This window comes from Pyrgilauda ruficollis, unplaced genomic scaffold (genome assembly GCF_017590135.1).
Source record: "Pyrgilauda ruficollis isolate IOZ18807 unplaced genomic scaffold, ASM1759013v1 scaffold23, whole genome shotgun sequence".
NCBI lineage: Eukaryota > Metazoa > Chordata > Aves > Passeriformes > Passeridae > Pyrgilauda > Pyrgilauda ruficollis.
Window position 1 is genome coordinate 2,018,870 of NW_024522539.1, and position 17,421 is coordinate 2,036,290.

General features: G+C 47.2%; 1 protein-coding gene across 1 annotated transcript; it reads right to left on the reverse strand.

The window, feature by feature from the left end:
- Nucleotides 1-95: 95 nt before the first annotated feature.
- ANKDD1A (ankyrin repeat and death domain containing 1A) lies at nucleotides 96-12,006 on the reverse strand. The gene is made up of 15 exons (XM_041469228.1): nucleotides 11,958-12,006; nucleotides 9,454-9,557; nucleotides 8,725-8,823; nucleotides 8,054-8,152; nucleotides 7,498-7,602; nucleotides 7,158-7,256; nucleotides 6,643-6,741; nucleotides 5,409-5,507; nucleotides 4,980-5,078; nucleotides 4,661-4,759; nucleotides 3,997-4,095; nucleotides 2,584-2,679; nucleotides 1,387-1,588; nucleotides 542-673; nucleotides 96-300 (listed from the first exon to the last, which is right to left on the reverse strand). The coding sequence occupies exons 1-15, from the start codon at nucleotides 11,989-11,991 to the stop codon at nucleotides 239-241; spliced, it is 1,527 nt and encodes a 508-aa protein (XP_041325162.1). The 5' UTR covers nucleotides 11,992-12,006; the 3' UTR covers nucleotides 96-238.
- Between the last annotated feature and the right edge of the window lie 5,415 nt (nucleotides 12,007-17,421).

Sequence of the window (17,421 nt, forward strand, 5' to 3'; positions counted from 1 at the left end):
CTCGCTCACCAAACTCACTGCAGTGCCCAGACCCTTTGGAATTGCTGATAAAAATCTCCCTTCTGTGTAGAGGCGTTTTTGACCATGGCCATTTGTTTTACCCTTGTCATTTCGTGTCCAGAAGGGTGCAGCAGTGCCAGCAGTTTGTGACAAGAAGGCCTTAGGTTGCATCTGCCTTCTCTCAGCAGCAGAGAAGTGTTTCTCCTGTGGCTCAGACCAGCTGAGGATGCTCCTGGTGTTACATTGCGGTGCACTTCCGTGGAGAGGTGGAGTCTGCGTTTGCTTTTTTCCTGATACTTTCTGTAAGAGAGAATGATCTGCTGCACAGAACAATAAAGCCATGGCAGGCTCTGTTCATTAATCAAACCTAAGAGAAAGAGATTACATGTAATGGAAGCAAGGGGGCAGAGCAGGTGCTTTCAGCTCGTGAGTTGGCTTCACTGAAGTTTTCCTCTGTGTATGTTGTCTAAGCACAGAATTTGGGGAAATTAATTCAAATAGATAATAGTGTGTGTTATTTGAAGAAAGACAAAAGTATTACCTGCTAAATCTCTTCTCCCAATTCCCACCAGGCCTTCATACAGTCCCTTGATTGGATTTTCTCCTGCAGTGATCACACCATGGAGCCAGATCAGCAACATTCTGTGGCCGTGTTCCCTGTAGCTTTTAGTGCCTGGCAGGATCAAACCACAGATGAAATCCCACTCTCAGAGTGCACGGCCCTGACCAGAGCAGTTTTCTGCCCTGGTGGGTTTGCACACCCCTCCCTCCTTTCTGGATTTTACTAGGAGGCTGTAAAGCATGGTTTTAATTCCTGGTTCTGATGTGATTGCTGGATTTATGTGGAACTTAATGGAGTGACTATGGCTGAGCTTGGGTTTGTTGCACAGCCTTTCATGGCAATAGTTTCTGTCTTCAGAGCACAGCTTGGCCCCTTGCTCATCATCCAAACTACAGAGTTCTTGACACAGCCAGAACTATCAGTGATCTGTTACTGACCCTCGGACCCTGCTTCTGCTAACATTTTTCTTAAATTCTAAGAATTCACTTCACTGCCTTCTTGCTACTCAAAAGAAAAAAGTAAAACCAGCAAGTTTCTTCTGTTCTGTAGAACAAGAATTGTAGCAAGAACTCACAGGCCTGCCAAATGTCTCCGAAGGAGTGAGCAAAGAACCACTAATTCCCCTGCTTGCGTGCTTTATTTCTAGACAAATTACAGTGTGTAGGTAATTCCACGTTCAGCAAAACCAGTATTTTTAACCTAACCTTTTGGTTACTTCAAATAAACCAACTCGTTTTCTTCATGCTTTGCTCTTACTACAGCTTTATCTCCTAGAAACAAATTCCAAGGAAAGAAAGGAAAATACCTGGGAAGCTTTTTTATACCTGTCCATTGTTGCTCAATGGCCCTAATGTGGTCATCGGTGAACTTCCAGTAATGTGCCAGCTTCTTCCACTCCCCGGGTTTGAGGTACTTAGTGGCTAATCTCCACATGACTGAGCGAATGTGCTGTGTTTCCAGCCTGTGATCCTGCTTAAAGGTCAAGTCCTTTGCCACCCATGCGCTGGAGTCGCTGTTCAGGTTGTCCTGCAGAACCAGAACAGGGGTGCTGCAGCAGTGCCTGTGGTTCTGCAGCCTCCCACATCCCCAGCTCTGTGGTCCCTGTGAGTTCTTTCTGGCACAGCTCATTTTTTTATTCTCTTTATGATCATCTCTGTTCTCATCAGGGTTAAAACGCCATTAATGGCCACTCAGCTGTGGAAGCCCATGCGGATCACGATTTGCATTTCTACACTCCCTTTTATCTGGGGTTTGGGGCAGAATCATTTAATTAAATCTGCTTCCCTGCAACATGAGCTGTGCTCACAGTGCCTACATGCCAGGCTGCATGACATTCTCTAGGGCTGCATGGGAAGCCAATGCAAGGGCCTGATACACTGAGCATGACTCCCAAAGCTGCACCTGAGCCACAGGCACATGCTCTCCTTTCCTTCCTTTGCTTCCCCCTCTGGAGCATTGCCACGGGAGGATGACCAAACTCTGAAGAACATGCAGGGGATGTGACATTGGGCTGTACTTTCAGCTCACTCTGCTCAGCTTGGTTTGGGCACAGGCTTGGGGTAGGCAGGGTTTCAGAGGGGAGATTGGGGCTGAGAGGCTGCACTTTGAGGGAGAAGTTGTATGACTCCAACAAGAGCTGTCTCCTTCCACTGCTGAAAAACTCTCAAAATCCCATTTTGGTGACCTGAGGCCAAGCACTTTTTCGCTCAAGTCCTTCAGCTTCTCCTTCTGGGAAAAGGAACTAATTGTATCCCTTTGGGAGCAGCTGTTAAATAATTTTTGGAAACCCCTATTCCCAGCAGTGCCGCCTGGGATTTCTAACAGCAGAGACCTTTTTAAACAAGGAAAGCCTTAAGGAGATGCTGTTGGCATGGTGAGGACTTCTGTTTTTCTTAAGTAAGGGGATGAAAATAGAGGTCAGGCTGTCATGGCATGTCCTGTATTTCTTTCTCTTTGACAGCTGCTATGTGGAGTCTCAGTGGAGAGGAGAAAGCACAGGGGCTGTTGTGTAAGCTGCTCACCTTCTCCCATTTGTAAAATCGATCAGCTTTGATAATCATGTCCACCAAGATGATGTGATTGCCTCGGGCAGCAACATCCAGAGATGTTTTCCCTTGCTGAAATTAGAAAGGAAAAATGAGCTGTACCTTAGCAGGTACAATCTCCACAGCCACCCAGCATCTGCAGCAGCTGGCACGTGGACTATTGAGGGATGCAGCCACCAGGACCTGTTCTCCACCTGTGAACTTCAGATGTGAGCTGGTGTCAAGCTCCTGCATTCGGGGCATGGGCAGTGGTTTTCCAGCCTCTGCAGCATCTCCTCTGTTGCTACAAGAGATCTGCCTATTTTGCAGGAGCCACTGGAAAAGCTTCACCCACCAACTGGAAAAGCTGCAACCCACCAACATGAGAGCAACCATCAGAGAACCAGCTCAGCTCTGCAGTCCAAGGTATTTTATAGCCTTTTGCACAGCAGGTTTGCTGACACATGAAACCAAAGTGATTTATACAACCTCATTAACTTTACAGGCTCCAGATACACATGATTAAAAATGGTCTCCTAGGAGAAGCACAGGCTGATGAGACTATGAAAATGTGGCTATGTTCCTTTCATGAATATGATTTTGGATTGGGCAGGGGGAGATTTGTATTTCTATCTAAAATCAGAAGGCAGAAAAGAATGAGACTTGAAAGTTGCATGAAGGCAAGTGAGCCAGCCCAGGCACCAGGCATAACAGGAAGAACAGTTCTATCCTCAGATGTGAGCAGAAACCCAATTTCATACAGGAAAGTGTGAATGTGTCCCCTGTGCTGAGTGTCACTGCAGCTCCACAGAGTGCTGAAAGGTGACAAACATTCATCACAGCTGAAGGCCAGTTCAGCCAGGTGGCTTCAGGTCTGCACTTGCTCTAACCCACTGCAAATGGAAAACAATATTTTAATCCCTGCCCAAGGGCCTCCAGCATTTTTGGGCACAGACTACATTTTCAGGGCTCTTGAAATTTGTTCTGTTGGTTTTATTATTTGCCAAAAGCCCCAGAACTGTGCCAGATCTATACCAAACAGATCCTTTCAACCTATTAGAATATATGGGCTGTAATTTTTCAGGTATATTACTTACCATTATTTGAGGTAATCTTTGATATTACTGTTCATCACAGTACAAGTAGAAGGAACTAGAACAACTTTGAGAAGGAAAGAGTTGTTCATTGTGTTATCTATTTTCTACCTGCCTAAGAACCAGTCACTTCTTTCCTGCAAAACACATCAAAATAACCTATTCAACTGTGTTTTAAGGGCTTATCTCTGGAAATATCAAAATTTTAATATTACTAGCCTTTCTTGAAAATTATGAAAAACATTAGCAAAGACCATCTATGTATATTTTCCCTCCATACTCCCACAGAACCTGTTTCACCCATGGAGACCTTTACCTTGTCTGTCAGCTTCAGATTAACTCCTGCAATGAGAATCATCTCAGCAATGTCCTGCCTGCCGTGCTCTGCAGCAATGTGGAGTGAGGTCTGCTGCCTCTGCAGAAGGAGGGAGAAAGGACTACACTTCAGAGGACAAGGGTGAGGCTGGAAGGACAGAACACTACCAGGAGGAGCTTGGGACTGTTTAATGGAAACCAGTAAAACTGAATATAAATGTGTCAATTTTACAGCATCATCAGTAGAGAACGTCACTACAAGTATGAGGATTAACCAAAACAAGCTACACAAAGCCCCTCATTCAGAAAATTACAGTTTGGTGAGACAATCAGCTACCTCCAGCCTTGCCTCCAATTCTCAGCCCTCCAAACATTTTGCAGAATACATTCCATCTTGAAATTCCTCCTACCTGCTTCCAGCAAGGGCAAGAGAGCCTGACTATGCAATGTTGCAGGGGACACAGCACTGCCCTCATGTTGAACACCCTCAAGTGATTACCTGACTGCAACACTTAGAATAATTTCACAGGTTTCACATTTCCTAAGCTGCGCTTCCAGGTTCTCCACATTTTAAAGCACTCCTCTTTAATCCTGTCCCAAAGTGACAAAATCCCCATGAAACTGGTTCACATTTCAAACACAAAGAACAGGAGCCGCAGTCTTACATTATCTGGAATGTCAAGGTCACACTCTGCACTGATGAAGAGCTTCACCATGGCTGGGAAGTTCTGCAGGACTGCGATGTGCATTGCTGATGCATTTTGCTGTGGAAAGAAGATCCTGCACTTAGGGAGAGCTTAGCTCACAGCACTGAAAGGACCATGCTGTGCCCAGCATGTCCTATTCTATCACAGCTGCCAGTCTGCACTGGGGGCTGATGGGGATACTGCACTAGTACTTCCAGAGTTGCTTTGTGCCCTTGAGCAGCTCCGTGAACTGGCTTTACCCTTTTTGTTAGTGGTGAGAGCACTGAGAGGGACTCACATGATTGAGAGCATCCGTGTGGATTCCTGCATCCATGAGGATCCTGGCTATCTCCTCATAGCCGTGCAGTGCTGCATAATGAAGGCAGTTCATCTTTTTCTGAGAGGGAAGTCAGAAGAGAGGAGTGTTATTCAGGGATTCTTCCCAGAGGCTGCAGTTGTTACAGACTGCCCACAAAGAGCTCCCTGCAAGAGTCCTATGGCCCAGCACTGACAAATTCCTGGAGATTGTCTCCAGCCAAACCAGTCCCAGGGAGCTTCACCTGCCTCTTTGTACAAAACCATGTTTACCTTCCTCTAAACTCCCTGTGCTATTCCTGAATGCAGGGCTCCACATGACCTCTCTCTATGGGTGACCTGGGAAGTCACAGGTCTGGGCATAAATCCACAAAGTAGGGTTTGGGAATGGAATCACCTCCATGGAGCTAACCTGGGTTTGGGCATTGACATCAGCACCCGCTTCCAGGAGCAGCTTCACACAGTGGCTGTGTCCCCCCTCAGCAGCCAGGTGCAGAGCCGTGAGTCCTTCCTGCACAAGGCAAGAAAGGACACAAGCAGCATTTCTGTAGACAAGGCCAAGACTGAGCAGCAGAATGAGTCACAGACTCTACCCCATCTTCTGAATCCATGACATGTTACAGTACCAGTTCTGAGGGCCAGGGATCTCCAGGTGACTGTTACGAAAATAGAGAACACAATTATCTGCCCTGGACATACCAGAGTACTGCTCTGTCCTGAATGTCACTGGCTCTGGGCCACAAGACAGACATTGTGTTCACCATCTTTCCTCCCCTCCAGCCCATCAATAAACCAAAAAGGATTTCACATGGACAGTGAAGACAAACCATTTTCCTGGAATAACGCAGAGACAGAATTTGAAACCTGTAACCCTCTATCACTGGTTTTCCCTTCTGAGGGCTGCAGCTCATTTCATTATAAGAAAACAGAAGCAAGCAAGCAGAATTCCTAAGTGATTTCATCTGGTTTTATTATTGCTCTTTGCACAAAGGGCAGCTTATGGGGGTAGACAAATGCTGCCAGTTACCACAGAAGGTGGCTCCCCCTTTCCTTCAGATCTTAATCACAATCAAATACACTTTTCAAAGACAGTAACCAAATAAGACTAAAAAAAATGCTGATAAACTTAATTGGGAGTGTGCCCTGGAATAAATAACAGTGATACTAAGCCAATATTTGCTATCTAAGTCATTAACTGTGTTCCAGCCACATAATTTTCCAGAGCGGATCTGTCAAAAGAGAGATCTCAAACAGAAGGCCCATATGTTCAGTGACTAAGTCAATACTTTAAAGCACGGTGAAGTTTAGTTTAAAACACACTCAATAACCATTTAGGCACTTGAATGTACAAGGGTCAGGGAGAGAAAGGGAGATTAAATGGAGTGATAAGGTAGGTGTGCAGATACAGCAGGAAGAGAAGGCAACACTTTAAAGCCGGAAATTGGTCCAAGACGGATGTTGCCTTTCACTGATACTCTGCAAGTGTGACCTGCCTTTACCCACACAGGCTTCAGATAAAATCAGCTATTTTCTAGACCTATCCTGTCAATACTGGCTTTTCAGCCTGATGACTGTGGCAGAAGAGTATTTCTAGGGGGGAAAAGGGCAAAACTGATGTGGTTTTGATTTAATTTAAGTGTACTTACTGAGTTTTTTTCATCAAGGTCCACTCCGACATCTATAATCTTCTCCAGCACAGAGAGGTGTCCATTTTTAGCAGCTAAATGTAATGCTGTATTTTCTTCCTGAAAGTAAACATTACTTTATAAACATATGTCTCACAGGACTGAGTGTTCATATACCACAACCTTGCACAGAGTATATCCAGTGTGGCTGAAAAGGAGGTTGTAACCAGTAGCACGAATATGAAGCAATCTTCCTACAGTTGCAGCAGCGAGGGTAGAACCCCTCCTACCTTAAACTGGAGCACAGTCCACCAGACTTGTTGTGCATCCTGCCTGAAAAGTCCTGGAGAGAAATCATGAACTGAGCAAGAAAATGGCTTGAAGTGGATAGGGAAGAAAAGCCTGACATACCACAGCCATAGTAACAGCTGTGGACAACTTGCCTGCCTGAGCCCCATTTGGTATTCTGTTCCCTGGTTTTCATATCCCCTAATCCCTGGACTTCACCTCCCTTGCATGTGGTTTTGTGCCCGTACCTTGTCTTTGGCACCATGAGAACAACCCAGTCGAAGGAGGAACTCCACCACCTCCAGCTGCCCGTGCTCTGCGGCCAGGTGAAAAGCTGTCCTGTCCATCTTTGGAAGGAAACAGAGAAACACAGTCCAAAAGGCTCAGAAAACACAAGATCAGATCATCTGCTGCAAGAAGCTTGACCAGAGCCAGAATCCCCATCATCCCTAAGCTTACTCTGCAGGAAGACTTCTTGGAGTAGTGTCAGACTCTGATTCTCTTCCCAAGACCAAGGGCAACACTCCTGCTAAACTCAGCACAGCAAGACCAGACTTCGTAAAACAAAGCTGTGAAAAGACTTTCTACCTTGTCTGTCTCATCCACACACATGTCCTCCAAGTCCTCCATTATGAACTCCATGACCTGGATGTGTCCCCTCTGAGCTGCACAGTGAAGCAGGTTCCTGCCATTCTGGAGAGGAGACAAAGGACTGCTCACTCAACAAGTCCAAGACTGTGGGACAGTCAGTCTCTTTTGACAAACTGCTCCTGTTAGCAAAGGCCTATTTCATCCTCCCTGCACCTCCAGGACTAAAATTCCTTATGCTGCAGACAGCAAGTTATGACTGAAATATTAGTCCCCCTTTTCCCAGATGAGGTCTGGTTTAGAATACAAGGACTGCTGATTCACTAAACCCATTTTCCATTTCTGTAACACCTTCCACATTAGCACTGCAAAACATGAGGTGAGGAAGCTGTGTGCATCTCCAGAGCTCCAACTATTACAGCTGCTTCTGGGATAAGTCAGAGTGCAGATGGCAGTCCCCAGAGCAGATGCTGTCACACACAACTGAGCTCACAGGTAAACCTCTCCCTGTCCCTGTCTAGAGTGAAGTGATGGAACCACATGGGGAGACTCTCACCCTATTGGCACAGTTAATCTTGGCCCCAGCATTGACAAGGATCTGCAGGACACGGAGGTGGCCAAACCAGGCAGACAGGAGAAGAGCATTCATTCCAAACTGGGCAAGAAAGAAGAAAGATATTTACAGTTAAACTGCAGCCATCACCATCCCCACCCTGAGGGAAGCTGTCTTCTTAGCTTAATGAAGTTTTCCAAATCTATTTGTTTCTCTCTGGTATATTTTTTTGTTGCACTTTCTCCAATTATTGTTATTCCTGTCACTGAGCAGAAACCTGCTTCTTGGCAGCTACTACCTATTTAATGGTATGTATTAGCCTGACTGTATGGGGGAGAGAAAAAACTCTTTGGCTGTCACTGTCATCCTACAAGACCCACCAACACAATCAGAAGAAGCCAAGCATTCCCATGCTCTATGGAAAACTTCACAGATTCTACCAGCCTATTCCAAGTCACTGTGCATGCAAGGAAAAGACCAAAATACAGAGCACAAGCACATGTGCCAACAAGGCTTGCTCCAGCCCCTTGCTCAGCAGGTGCAGCGTGCCACCCTGTGCCACCCACCCAGGGCTAAGGTGCAGTCTGTTAACTGCTGGCCTAGCACCCAGTCCCTGGAGCTGCCCCAGCACTGAACACATCTGCAGCACATGCAAGGCAGAGTCGCCTCTGTACACTGTCTTCGTCATCCACAGGGACGTCGTGATCCAGGAGCAGCCGCACAGCATCCACGCTCCCTGCTCCCGCAGCCCAGTGCAGGGCAGTCCGGTCTGCCTGCAAGGAAGGACAGAGGCAGGGAAGCCTGATGTGTGCAGAGTGTGTGTATCCACCAGCCTTTCTGAAGGCCAAAATATCTTTGGCCATCTATGAAGCCAGAATTTCTCACACTGCACAGTTTTCTTTGGATGCAGCCCTCTGTCTCTGCTCTCCTGTCAGGCAGAGAGGTGTCAGTCACCTTCTGCTCAGGAGCTGCAGTTCTGGACTATAATGACAGCACAGAGTGAAAAACATTGCTGACCATAAATGGACAGACTGAAACACTAGGGATGGGGGCAATCCTGTATCTCCATGAACTTACTAGTCAACAAGGAAAGACCTGCACCAGAAACAGAGTTTGTCCCACAGTCTTACTCTACAGAGACAGCAAAATCAGAGCCTTTCATGGCAATCATATCTGTCTGGCAATTGCAGCTATCCAGTGTGGCCAGGATGATAGTTCTGGGGGGTCTCAGTGTGTTGTGAAAACTCCATGGTTGCCACAGGCCCTATTTGGCACTGGGTGTTGTATTTTAAAGTTTTGACAAATTAAGCAGTTAATGAGAAGAGTAGCATTAAGGAGCTGCAGTTCTGAAACACGCCCTTAGCACTTCCTGCAGCGTGGAGGTGGAAAAACCCAGGACTTACATTGTTTTTGGCTTTGATGTCAACTCCTCTCCTGATGAGTTCCTCCATCCTGGCTGTATCATTTCGCTTCGCCGCATCATGGAACTCCTTCTCTGACTGAAGCACTGCAGCAGAGCAGAAGAGTGAGCATTAAAACAGTGCTGGCAAGGGGCAGGGAACAGCATGCCCCAACAAACCTCCCCTTCATCTCACCGGGCCCCGTGGCTTCAGGGAAGGATGACTGCAGAAAGATTCTTCCAGTAAGAATCCCAGACCTACAGATGTAGGCATGTTTGCTGGATTTAGATTTCTACCACTGTCTCTCTGTTCCCTGACTACCCCTGTGCCACATCAGTGCTCTTCCAGTCCTACCCACTTCTCTTCTAATTCAGTGTCTTTCTTGGCATGGATTTGCTCTAGCTGCAAAACCTTTTGATCCATGAGGTCCATATCTTCTGGGCACCCTCTGAGGCCCAGAGTCAGTGTGAAGGCTCTGAGATGACACAGACCCTTTCCTCCATCCATCCTTACACCTACATGCCACTGCTCTACAAGGAGGCCTTTACACATGGTTCCCCTCCAGGCAACCTGAACCAGCCAAGCAGCACAAAACTGCCAGCCTGGCCTGTGATTAGTGTTGCATCTCTTAATAAACCATGGCAGTTCTGCACATAATTTACCATGACTGGCAGTATTTGTCCTGCACAGTTAGGCACAACTTAAGAGTGTTTACTCTCCATGCTGGGCCATGCCCCAGCAATCTTCTTCTTCATCAAATAAACCTTCCTGCCAAGAAACAAGAGCAAGGCTGTGACGGCCACAGCCCAACAGGGAGGCTCTGAAGACTTTTGGCAAGGCTGATGTCGGCATTTGTTGGACTCCGTCTCTGTCCTAGGGCTTTTGGGGAATTCTTTCAAGAAGTGCTTGAGTCAGACCCTTGGCCTATCACATCCTACTGGAGAGCTGGCCCAGAGGCTCTGCTCTCTTCTAGACTTCTCCAGAACCCAGGCTGTAGTTTGAGGGGCTCAATGCAACTTCAGTTTGTTCCAACATATCAACTGCATATTAACCATATGCCATACAAAAGGCATAAAAGATATTATTGGTCCCATTCCACCACACTGAGGGAGAAAATCAGGAGACTTGCTGCCTAAATAACAGAATTAATCTCTTTGGAGGACACAGAAGAAAGGCATCCCTACCGAGGACTCTTAGAGCAAGAGAGGTATAACCTCATCCTCCAGTTTCCATTCCCCTTGCCTTCAAACAAAAGAACTTTAGCTCAAGAAAAACACAAATAACACAAATTTTAATGCTAGACAGGATCATTCAATAGTATGTTTATCCACTTAACACCAGACATGGTCATCTGAGAGTGTGAATTCAAGAGTGCTGGACCTGCTGCTACAATGAAGGCAGTAGGATTTGGACACTGATTTCTGCAAGAAACAGGATTTCCTATACTGTATATTAAGACTCTCTTATCACCTTATCAGCTATGTTAACAGGATTGCATTTCACCCTGCATGGACCCTTCATTTGAGAGGAAATATCAAGAGAACCTGTGAAAAACACGTTGAGATTTTGTTAATTATTAACACCAATGGCTACACACATAACACCTCCTTGTACAAGCATCTCCCTTCAGTGGAGTAAATCCTATGCTCCGATTAAGCAAATGCTGCTGACCCTGCTCTCCAGGTGACAAAAATGTTTTCTTACATTTTATGGACAGACAAAGCATCATTTCCAAGAGATGCCAAACCACCTTAGTTATTCTTTGTACTAGCAGTGAGGATGCAGTAACAAATCTGGCATTGCCAAGGCTGTAGAAGCCGCAATTTATTTATTTTCAGCAACACATGAGTAACAGTTTGATGGTCTGAGTTTCCTGCTTAAGACCCACAGTGGCTCTGGAAGTGTAAATGCACTCTCATCACGGCATGCACCTGTCCAAAAGCAACACTTCAGTGGATATTTAGCAGTGTTCCTTCTCTTTCGAGCTCAGATTCCAGGGTACTTCATAGCGTACTGAATAAGAATTCAGTTACTGAACAGGAATTCCGTTACCACAAACAGCGTGGAAAACATTTTAAATTATTTACCCTCAATGCAATGCACCAACTCACAGGCGGTTTATTATGCAAGAGATGTAGAAAAGCAGCAAAGGAGGAGAAAGACATGCAAAGAAACGTGCAAAACCCATCCACCGAGCCCCACCTGGGGCTGCAGGACACAAAGACAACTTGCGACGGGGACCGAGGGACCAAGGAGGCAAAAAACCCCAAGTGCGGGGTACCAGAGTTATGTGCAGCATCTCAACGGTGTAGGATGCTTTGGGGCAACAGCAGTCCTGATTCACGGGTAGCTTTAACCACCCGCTTTGTTTCCGAGCGGATTTTCAGGTGTCCGGTTCTATTTCAGGGCATCCCGGCTCTGCCCCTCAGCCCCGCCGGCTCCCGCCCGCCCCTGCCACACGAATCGCCCCTCACCGCTGGGGCAGCCCCCGCCTCGGCCCCACTCACGGGTGTCGCCTTCCGACGCCAAGTCGTCCCCCATGTCGCGACAGAGCGGCCCCGCCGCCGCCGCCGCCTCAGGGTGGGCTGACAGGCGCGTCCCCGCCGCCTCAGAGCCGGCTGACAGGCGCGTCCCCGCCGCCTCAGAGCCGGCTGACAGGCGCGTCCCCGCCTCCTCGCGGGCCACCTCGCCGCCGCCGAGCTGCTCTTTTGCTGCTCTTTAAAGCAAAAGATCATAAAACAAGCCCGTTTCCCGGCAAGCACGGTATTTTCGGGCCGTCTGGGGAGGACTTGAGCGGGGACATCCAGTTGCCGCCATTTCGGCCAGGTGCCGCTCCTCACCTTAGCGCGGCTCTGCTGGGTGCTGCTGCTTCGAGGTGGTGGGTGGTTTAATTTAAAATTAATTTAATTCTGTTTCCAGAGCAGTTTGGGAGGAGAGGGATTTCTAATCAGCAGGAAATACGGGGGGTTGTTTTTGTTTTCTGCTGAAAGCAAGGCTCAGGGATTGATGTCTCCTGGGAATGAGGTGCTCTTGTTACCACAGGTCCCTCAGCAGGTGCAGGAGGGGGCAAAAGAGTTTTTCCCTCAAAGTTTTAGTGAATTCTCCAGTTTCAGCGTCTGGCCTGGTTTTATCTTTTATTTTGTTCTCCATTTTGATAGTATGATGAGGAAGAAACCAGGGTGAGCTGATGCTGAGGGGATAACCAGATCTGTTTCTGTGCGTCCCCCACAGTAATTCCCCCCCGTAATACTGCTTCCATCTCTGGGAGATCCCAGCATAAGAAGGGCATGGAGCAGCTGGAGTGAGTCCAGAGGAGGCCACAGAAATTCTCCAAGGGTTGGAGCACCTCTGCTCTGGAGCCAGACTGGGAGAGCTGGGGATGTTCAGCCTGGAGAAAAGACAGCTCCGGGGAGATCCTATATGAAGCCCCATCCCTGGAAGCATCCAAGGCCAGGTTGGGAGGGGCTTGGAGCACCCTGGGATAGTGGAAGGTGTCCCTGCCCATGGAAGGTGATGGAACTGGAGGATCCTTAAGGTCCCCTCCAGCGCAGATCATTCTGTCATTCTTTGCTGCTGGTCTCAGAATAGGAGAGGTGACATCAGGTTTGTATCCCGTCCCTAGACCATGCTGGCCCACAGATGGTCTTTGTCAGGACTCCCTGGAGAAGTATCTCTCTGTGTACCGCTGATTTTGACTGTGAGCTCACTCTGATGCCTGTCACCACATGAGGGTGCCAGTGCTGTTCACCTGCCACGACTTCCTGCTCTAGCAGGGTGTAGATGGGGCTGTTCCCTGGGCTGGGGACAGTTTTGGGGTACATCCCGATCTCGGGGACCCTTGCGTGGATCCGTGCTGCTCCTGTGAGAGAGAGTGGGGCGTTTGGTGTGTTGAGACATGACGGGAGGCAGATAAGAGACCCTCTGCTTCTCCAAACATGTCCCTCTGTGCACACCAGAACTGTCTTCAGGGCAGGGAGACAGTGGTTTCCATTTCATTGAAACCCATCACCGATGGATTCAGTAGCCAAGTGCTTGCTAATCCATTTGGATCACTATGGCTTGGCCTGCCCAGCTGTGAAATGGGGAGGTGGACCCTAAGCTCTTGAACAAATACAGAATGTGCGGAGGTTTATGGATAGCTGCTTCTCTCAGAGATTTGGATTTGTGTTTTGTTTGCCTTTTATTCAAACTGAAGTTAAAAAAAAAACACCACTCTATCTGGTAGGAAAAGTGAACATAAGGTCTGTCTGGATAAAGGGGAAGCCCTTCTTTTGTACAATAGCTTAGCGGGTAGAGCATCCTCCCCAAGGAAAGGGGAAAGCTGGGCTTGATCCTTGTTTCTGCCAGAGGGGAGATGCAAACCTCGGGCCACACAAGACCCCAGAGAGCACCGCAAACAACGGGCTGCAAGCATGTCTGATGCGGAGAGTTTTTCTTGCTCTTTCCTGTTACTTTAAATAATTAATGATTTGATGGAGCAGGGAGTGGAGAAGGCAGGTGTCCTGTTTCCCTGGGGAGCAATCTGTGCACCCGGCAAGACGGAGTCTTGCGCTTTCTCGATGAATATTTAAGTGTCTTCAGACAAACTGGAACGGCGCCAGCAGGGGTGACTGAGAAGGGATGAGCCCTTCCCACTGGGTATCCTAGTGCCTGGGGGCTGGGGAAACAGCCCTGAATAGGGCAGGGAATAATCCCTGCTTGCACGGACTATGGAGGTACTGTGCATCCCAGCCTTAGATGGGACCTCTGGCTCTTGCCAGCCTTTTGTTATGCTGTAAGAGATCATTGGATGGAAAGCTGTCTGGATTTAAACTGCCGCTGTTAATGTCATTGTCTTCCAGAGCTTGGAGCAGCCAGGACTCATCACCCACGGCTCTCCTGCGGGTTAATGCTGATCTCGGAGGAGGAACAGTGCAGATGCACTGAGAGTTCGCATCTGTTTGTGAGCTTGGATGTTTCCAGCAGGCAGAAAAAAAGGCAGTGTAGGCAGTTCCTTCTGTCCTTCCCAAAGTGGTATGTGTTCAGGGGTGGAAGGGACCAAGACTTTCTGCTGATACTAAGTACAGAATGCTGCGACGATTTATTAACGACACTGAACATTGGCCTGGCGATCCATTTATTAGCTAACAGACCTGAAACAGCTCTTGGATTTTTCCACTAATGTTGTAGCACAGAGAATGACAGGGGGAGGTGATAATTTGACCCCTTTTTGCAAAATATTCCAGACATTGACCCCATCTTCAGGATGGTATTAAAATCTTCGACTTTATTTCACTTGAACAATAATTTTAGCTGAGCCAGCTTTGTGCTCTTTCCCACTTAGAAGTGAAGCTTTCTGTCAGAAAATTTTGTGCTCTTATTTTTCATGCACAATTTTTAGGTACTGCTTTAGGATAATCATTATTTTTTATCACATTCAAAAATCATGAGCCAGGCTGCTTAAATCCATGTAATTTTAAAATGTGCCTCTGTTAGCTCCCTGGTTTAGTTGTATACAGTGTGATTTTCAAGCCACTCAGGTTTGCAGTTAGCCATGTAATACAGCCCACAAACCAGTATGTGTTTATGCAGAAACAGTTGCTTACCTAGAGGTTTAGCAAATTGGACTTTAATTTATAATCTTCCTTTGGAAGCAAAACTGGAAGGTGACTCCTCCTGCCTGCAGCTGCCTGTAATTTGGGAAGCCAAGCTTCTGCTTCTCTGGAGGTGCCCATAGCAGGAGAGCCTGGCTTGAGGAACAGCCTCCATCCTTGGAGGATTGTCTTTTTTGGCATATGCTGCCACAGACAGAAATTGAATATTGCATGGGAGAGGGGATGACCACGTTCCTCTTTCAGTGCTGACGGACTGTTTTTATGTGACAGGGTGTCAAACTTCCCAGTGTGCTGAGATAGCAACCATGGGCTCTGCCTGGCAGCACCTGAACCAGACCTTTGGGCCCTGTGATACACAGCTGCCATTGATGAGGAATTGTGTTTGTGCTTCTTTATGTCCCTGCTGTGAGTATTCACAAGGGACCAACCATGCCAGTTCTGTGCTCTTTCAGATACGTCCCATTAGAATGGAATACACGTTACAGCTCTGGCTACATGGCTTCATGTGTGGCTCCAGCTTATTTATTTTTTGTCTGAGTTTGGCTTTTAGTTGTTCTGTAGACTAGGTTATTTTTGGTGCTTTCTTTGATAACTCTGTTCCTGTGACATGCTGCGGAGCCAGAACTCCTCTGGGAACATCCCAGAAATGCACACAAACATCAGCCCTGTAGCTTCTAACACTCAACATATGGAGCTTTCAGAAGGCCTGGACACCTAACGGGACTCCGCAAACCCACTCTGGAAGCCTGAGAAGGGTTCCAGCAGTTTCCTCAAAGGCTGCATTCATTTCCTTGCAAGGCTTCCACAGAGGAACAGCTTGTTAGAGGGACCTGTGGAGCTTGGAAGCTTTGCCAATAATAATTCAGGCCCAATTCTGAAGTCAAATATTTAGCTAAACAGAGACTGTCTGATGACTGGATTAAACACAGACTGCATCTGAGTGAGCTCGACATTTCAGGTTTTTGTCAGTGTCCATTTCACGAGCCCATAATTCCATCTCTTTTCCTGTCTTCCCAGACTCAGCTCATGCTGTGTAGTGTTTCAGACAGCACAGAATGAGGTATTTCAGCAGAGCTGTTCCTTCTAGCTCAGGAAGCAGCCTGAATCACAAAGTGATGTTCTTTGCTTTAGGCTTAGGAATAATCCAGTATTATGGGATTGGGAGGAAATCATGTTAGAGAAACTGAAGGGTTTGTTTGTTTGTTGGTAAGAAAAAGTCTCAAGGAACCAGGCAGAGATGTCAGACAGGGGGCTGGTGAGTGAGCCTTGCCAGTGTGCTGCATGGTGCTGACACAGATAGCTCAGTCCATATTAACAGCAACTGGAAGTTTGAGCTGATGATTTGGCACTTCCCTCTCCTGTCACTCTCACTTCCCAAAGCCGATAGGCCTTTAAATCCCTTGTAAAGATAAATGAGCTTAAGCTTCTATGTAGCTTTGAAAGTGAAGCTTACATGTAATTAGCGCTGTGGCAGGGGTTGTTCCTGACCATCAGGCCACTCCTGTTGATCCCTGGCCTCCACCTGGAGCTTACTGACATATGGCCCTACATCTTCCAACTCAATATATTCTCCTTCCAGCTGTGGGGAATTGGGCTCACATTTATCCTGCAGGAGTACATGAGAGGTAAAAAAACACCTCCCCAGTATCTTTTGTATCTGAATGATACCTTAGAAATAACTGTAGGAGAAAAAAATTGTTATTTCTGTGATGCTTGGCTGAGGGAGGTCTAAATGAGCCCATTGTCTTCAGACTTTCTTAGTGCCTGAGGACCAGGTTTGACCAGTAGCTGGGAGATTACTGGTTTGACAGTCTGTGTCTCATGGTGGTGATCAGGTAGCAGTGGTCATTCTGTCTGTGCTTTGAACTGTTTGCCTTACTGGAATCACAGAACCTGATCTTTCAAAGCCAGGAATGTAACGTAGCATGGTCTTAAAACATCTACTGTGTGACCAAAAGCAAATGTAGCAGGAAAGGATCTAAAGGCAGAATACTCTCTTGAATTTAAGAAGAGAAATGGTGCGATGGAGCTGGAGTCACTGCACTCCCTCGTTTGAATGTGATGGTTAACTGAGCAAGTGTTTGGTTATGGGAGGTGGGAACGGCTGCCTCCTATAAACCAAGCTATAATCGGGACACTGAATCCTAATCCCCTCACTGACATGCCTGCAGGCAATGTTTTTATTCTCACTTTACTGCATGTGTAAAAAGAGGGAGGATCCTCTGCTTCCTGGGCCTCTGAGGATTGTCTGGCTCCTAAAGGCAAACTCTCCCTGTTCTTTTCAAGACAAAAGTGCAGCTGAAATGTAGGATCTTTTAACCATAAACCCGAAGTGCTGAAACCTACTTCCAGAAGTACAGCCCTGAGCTGCTTTTAT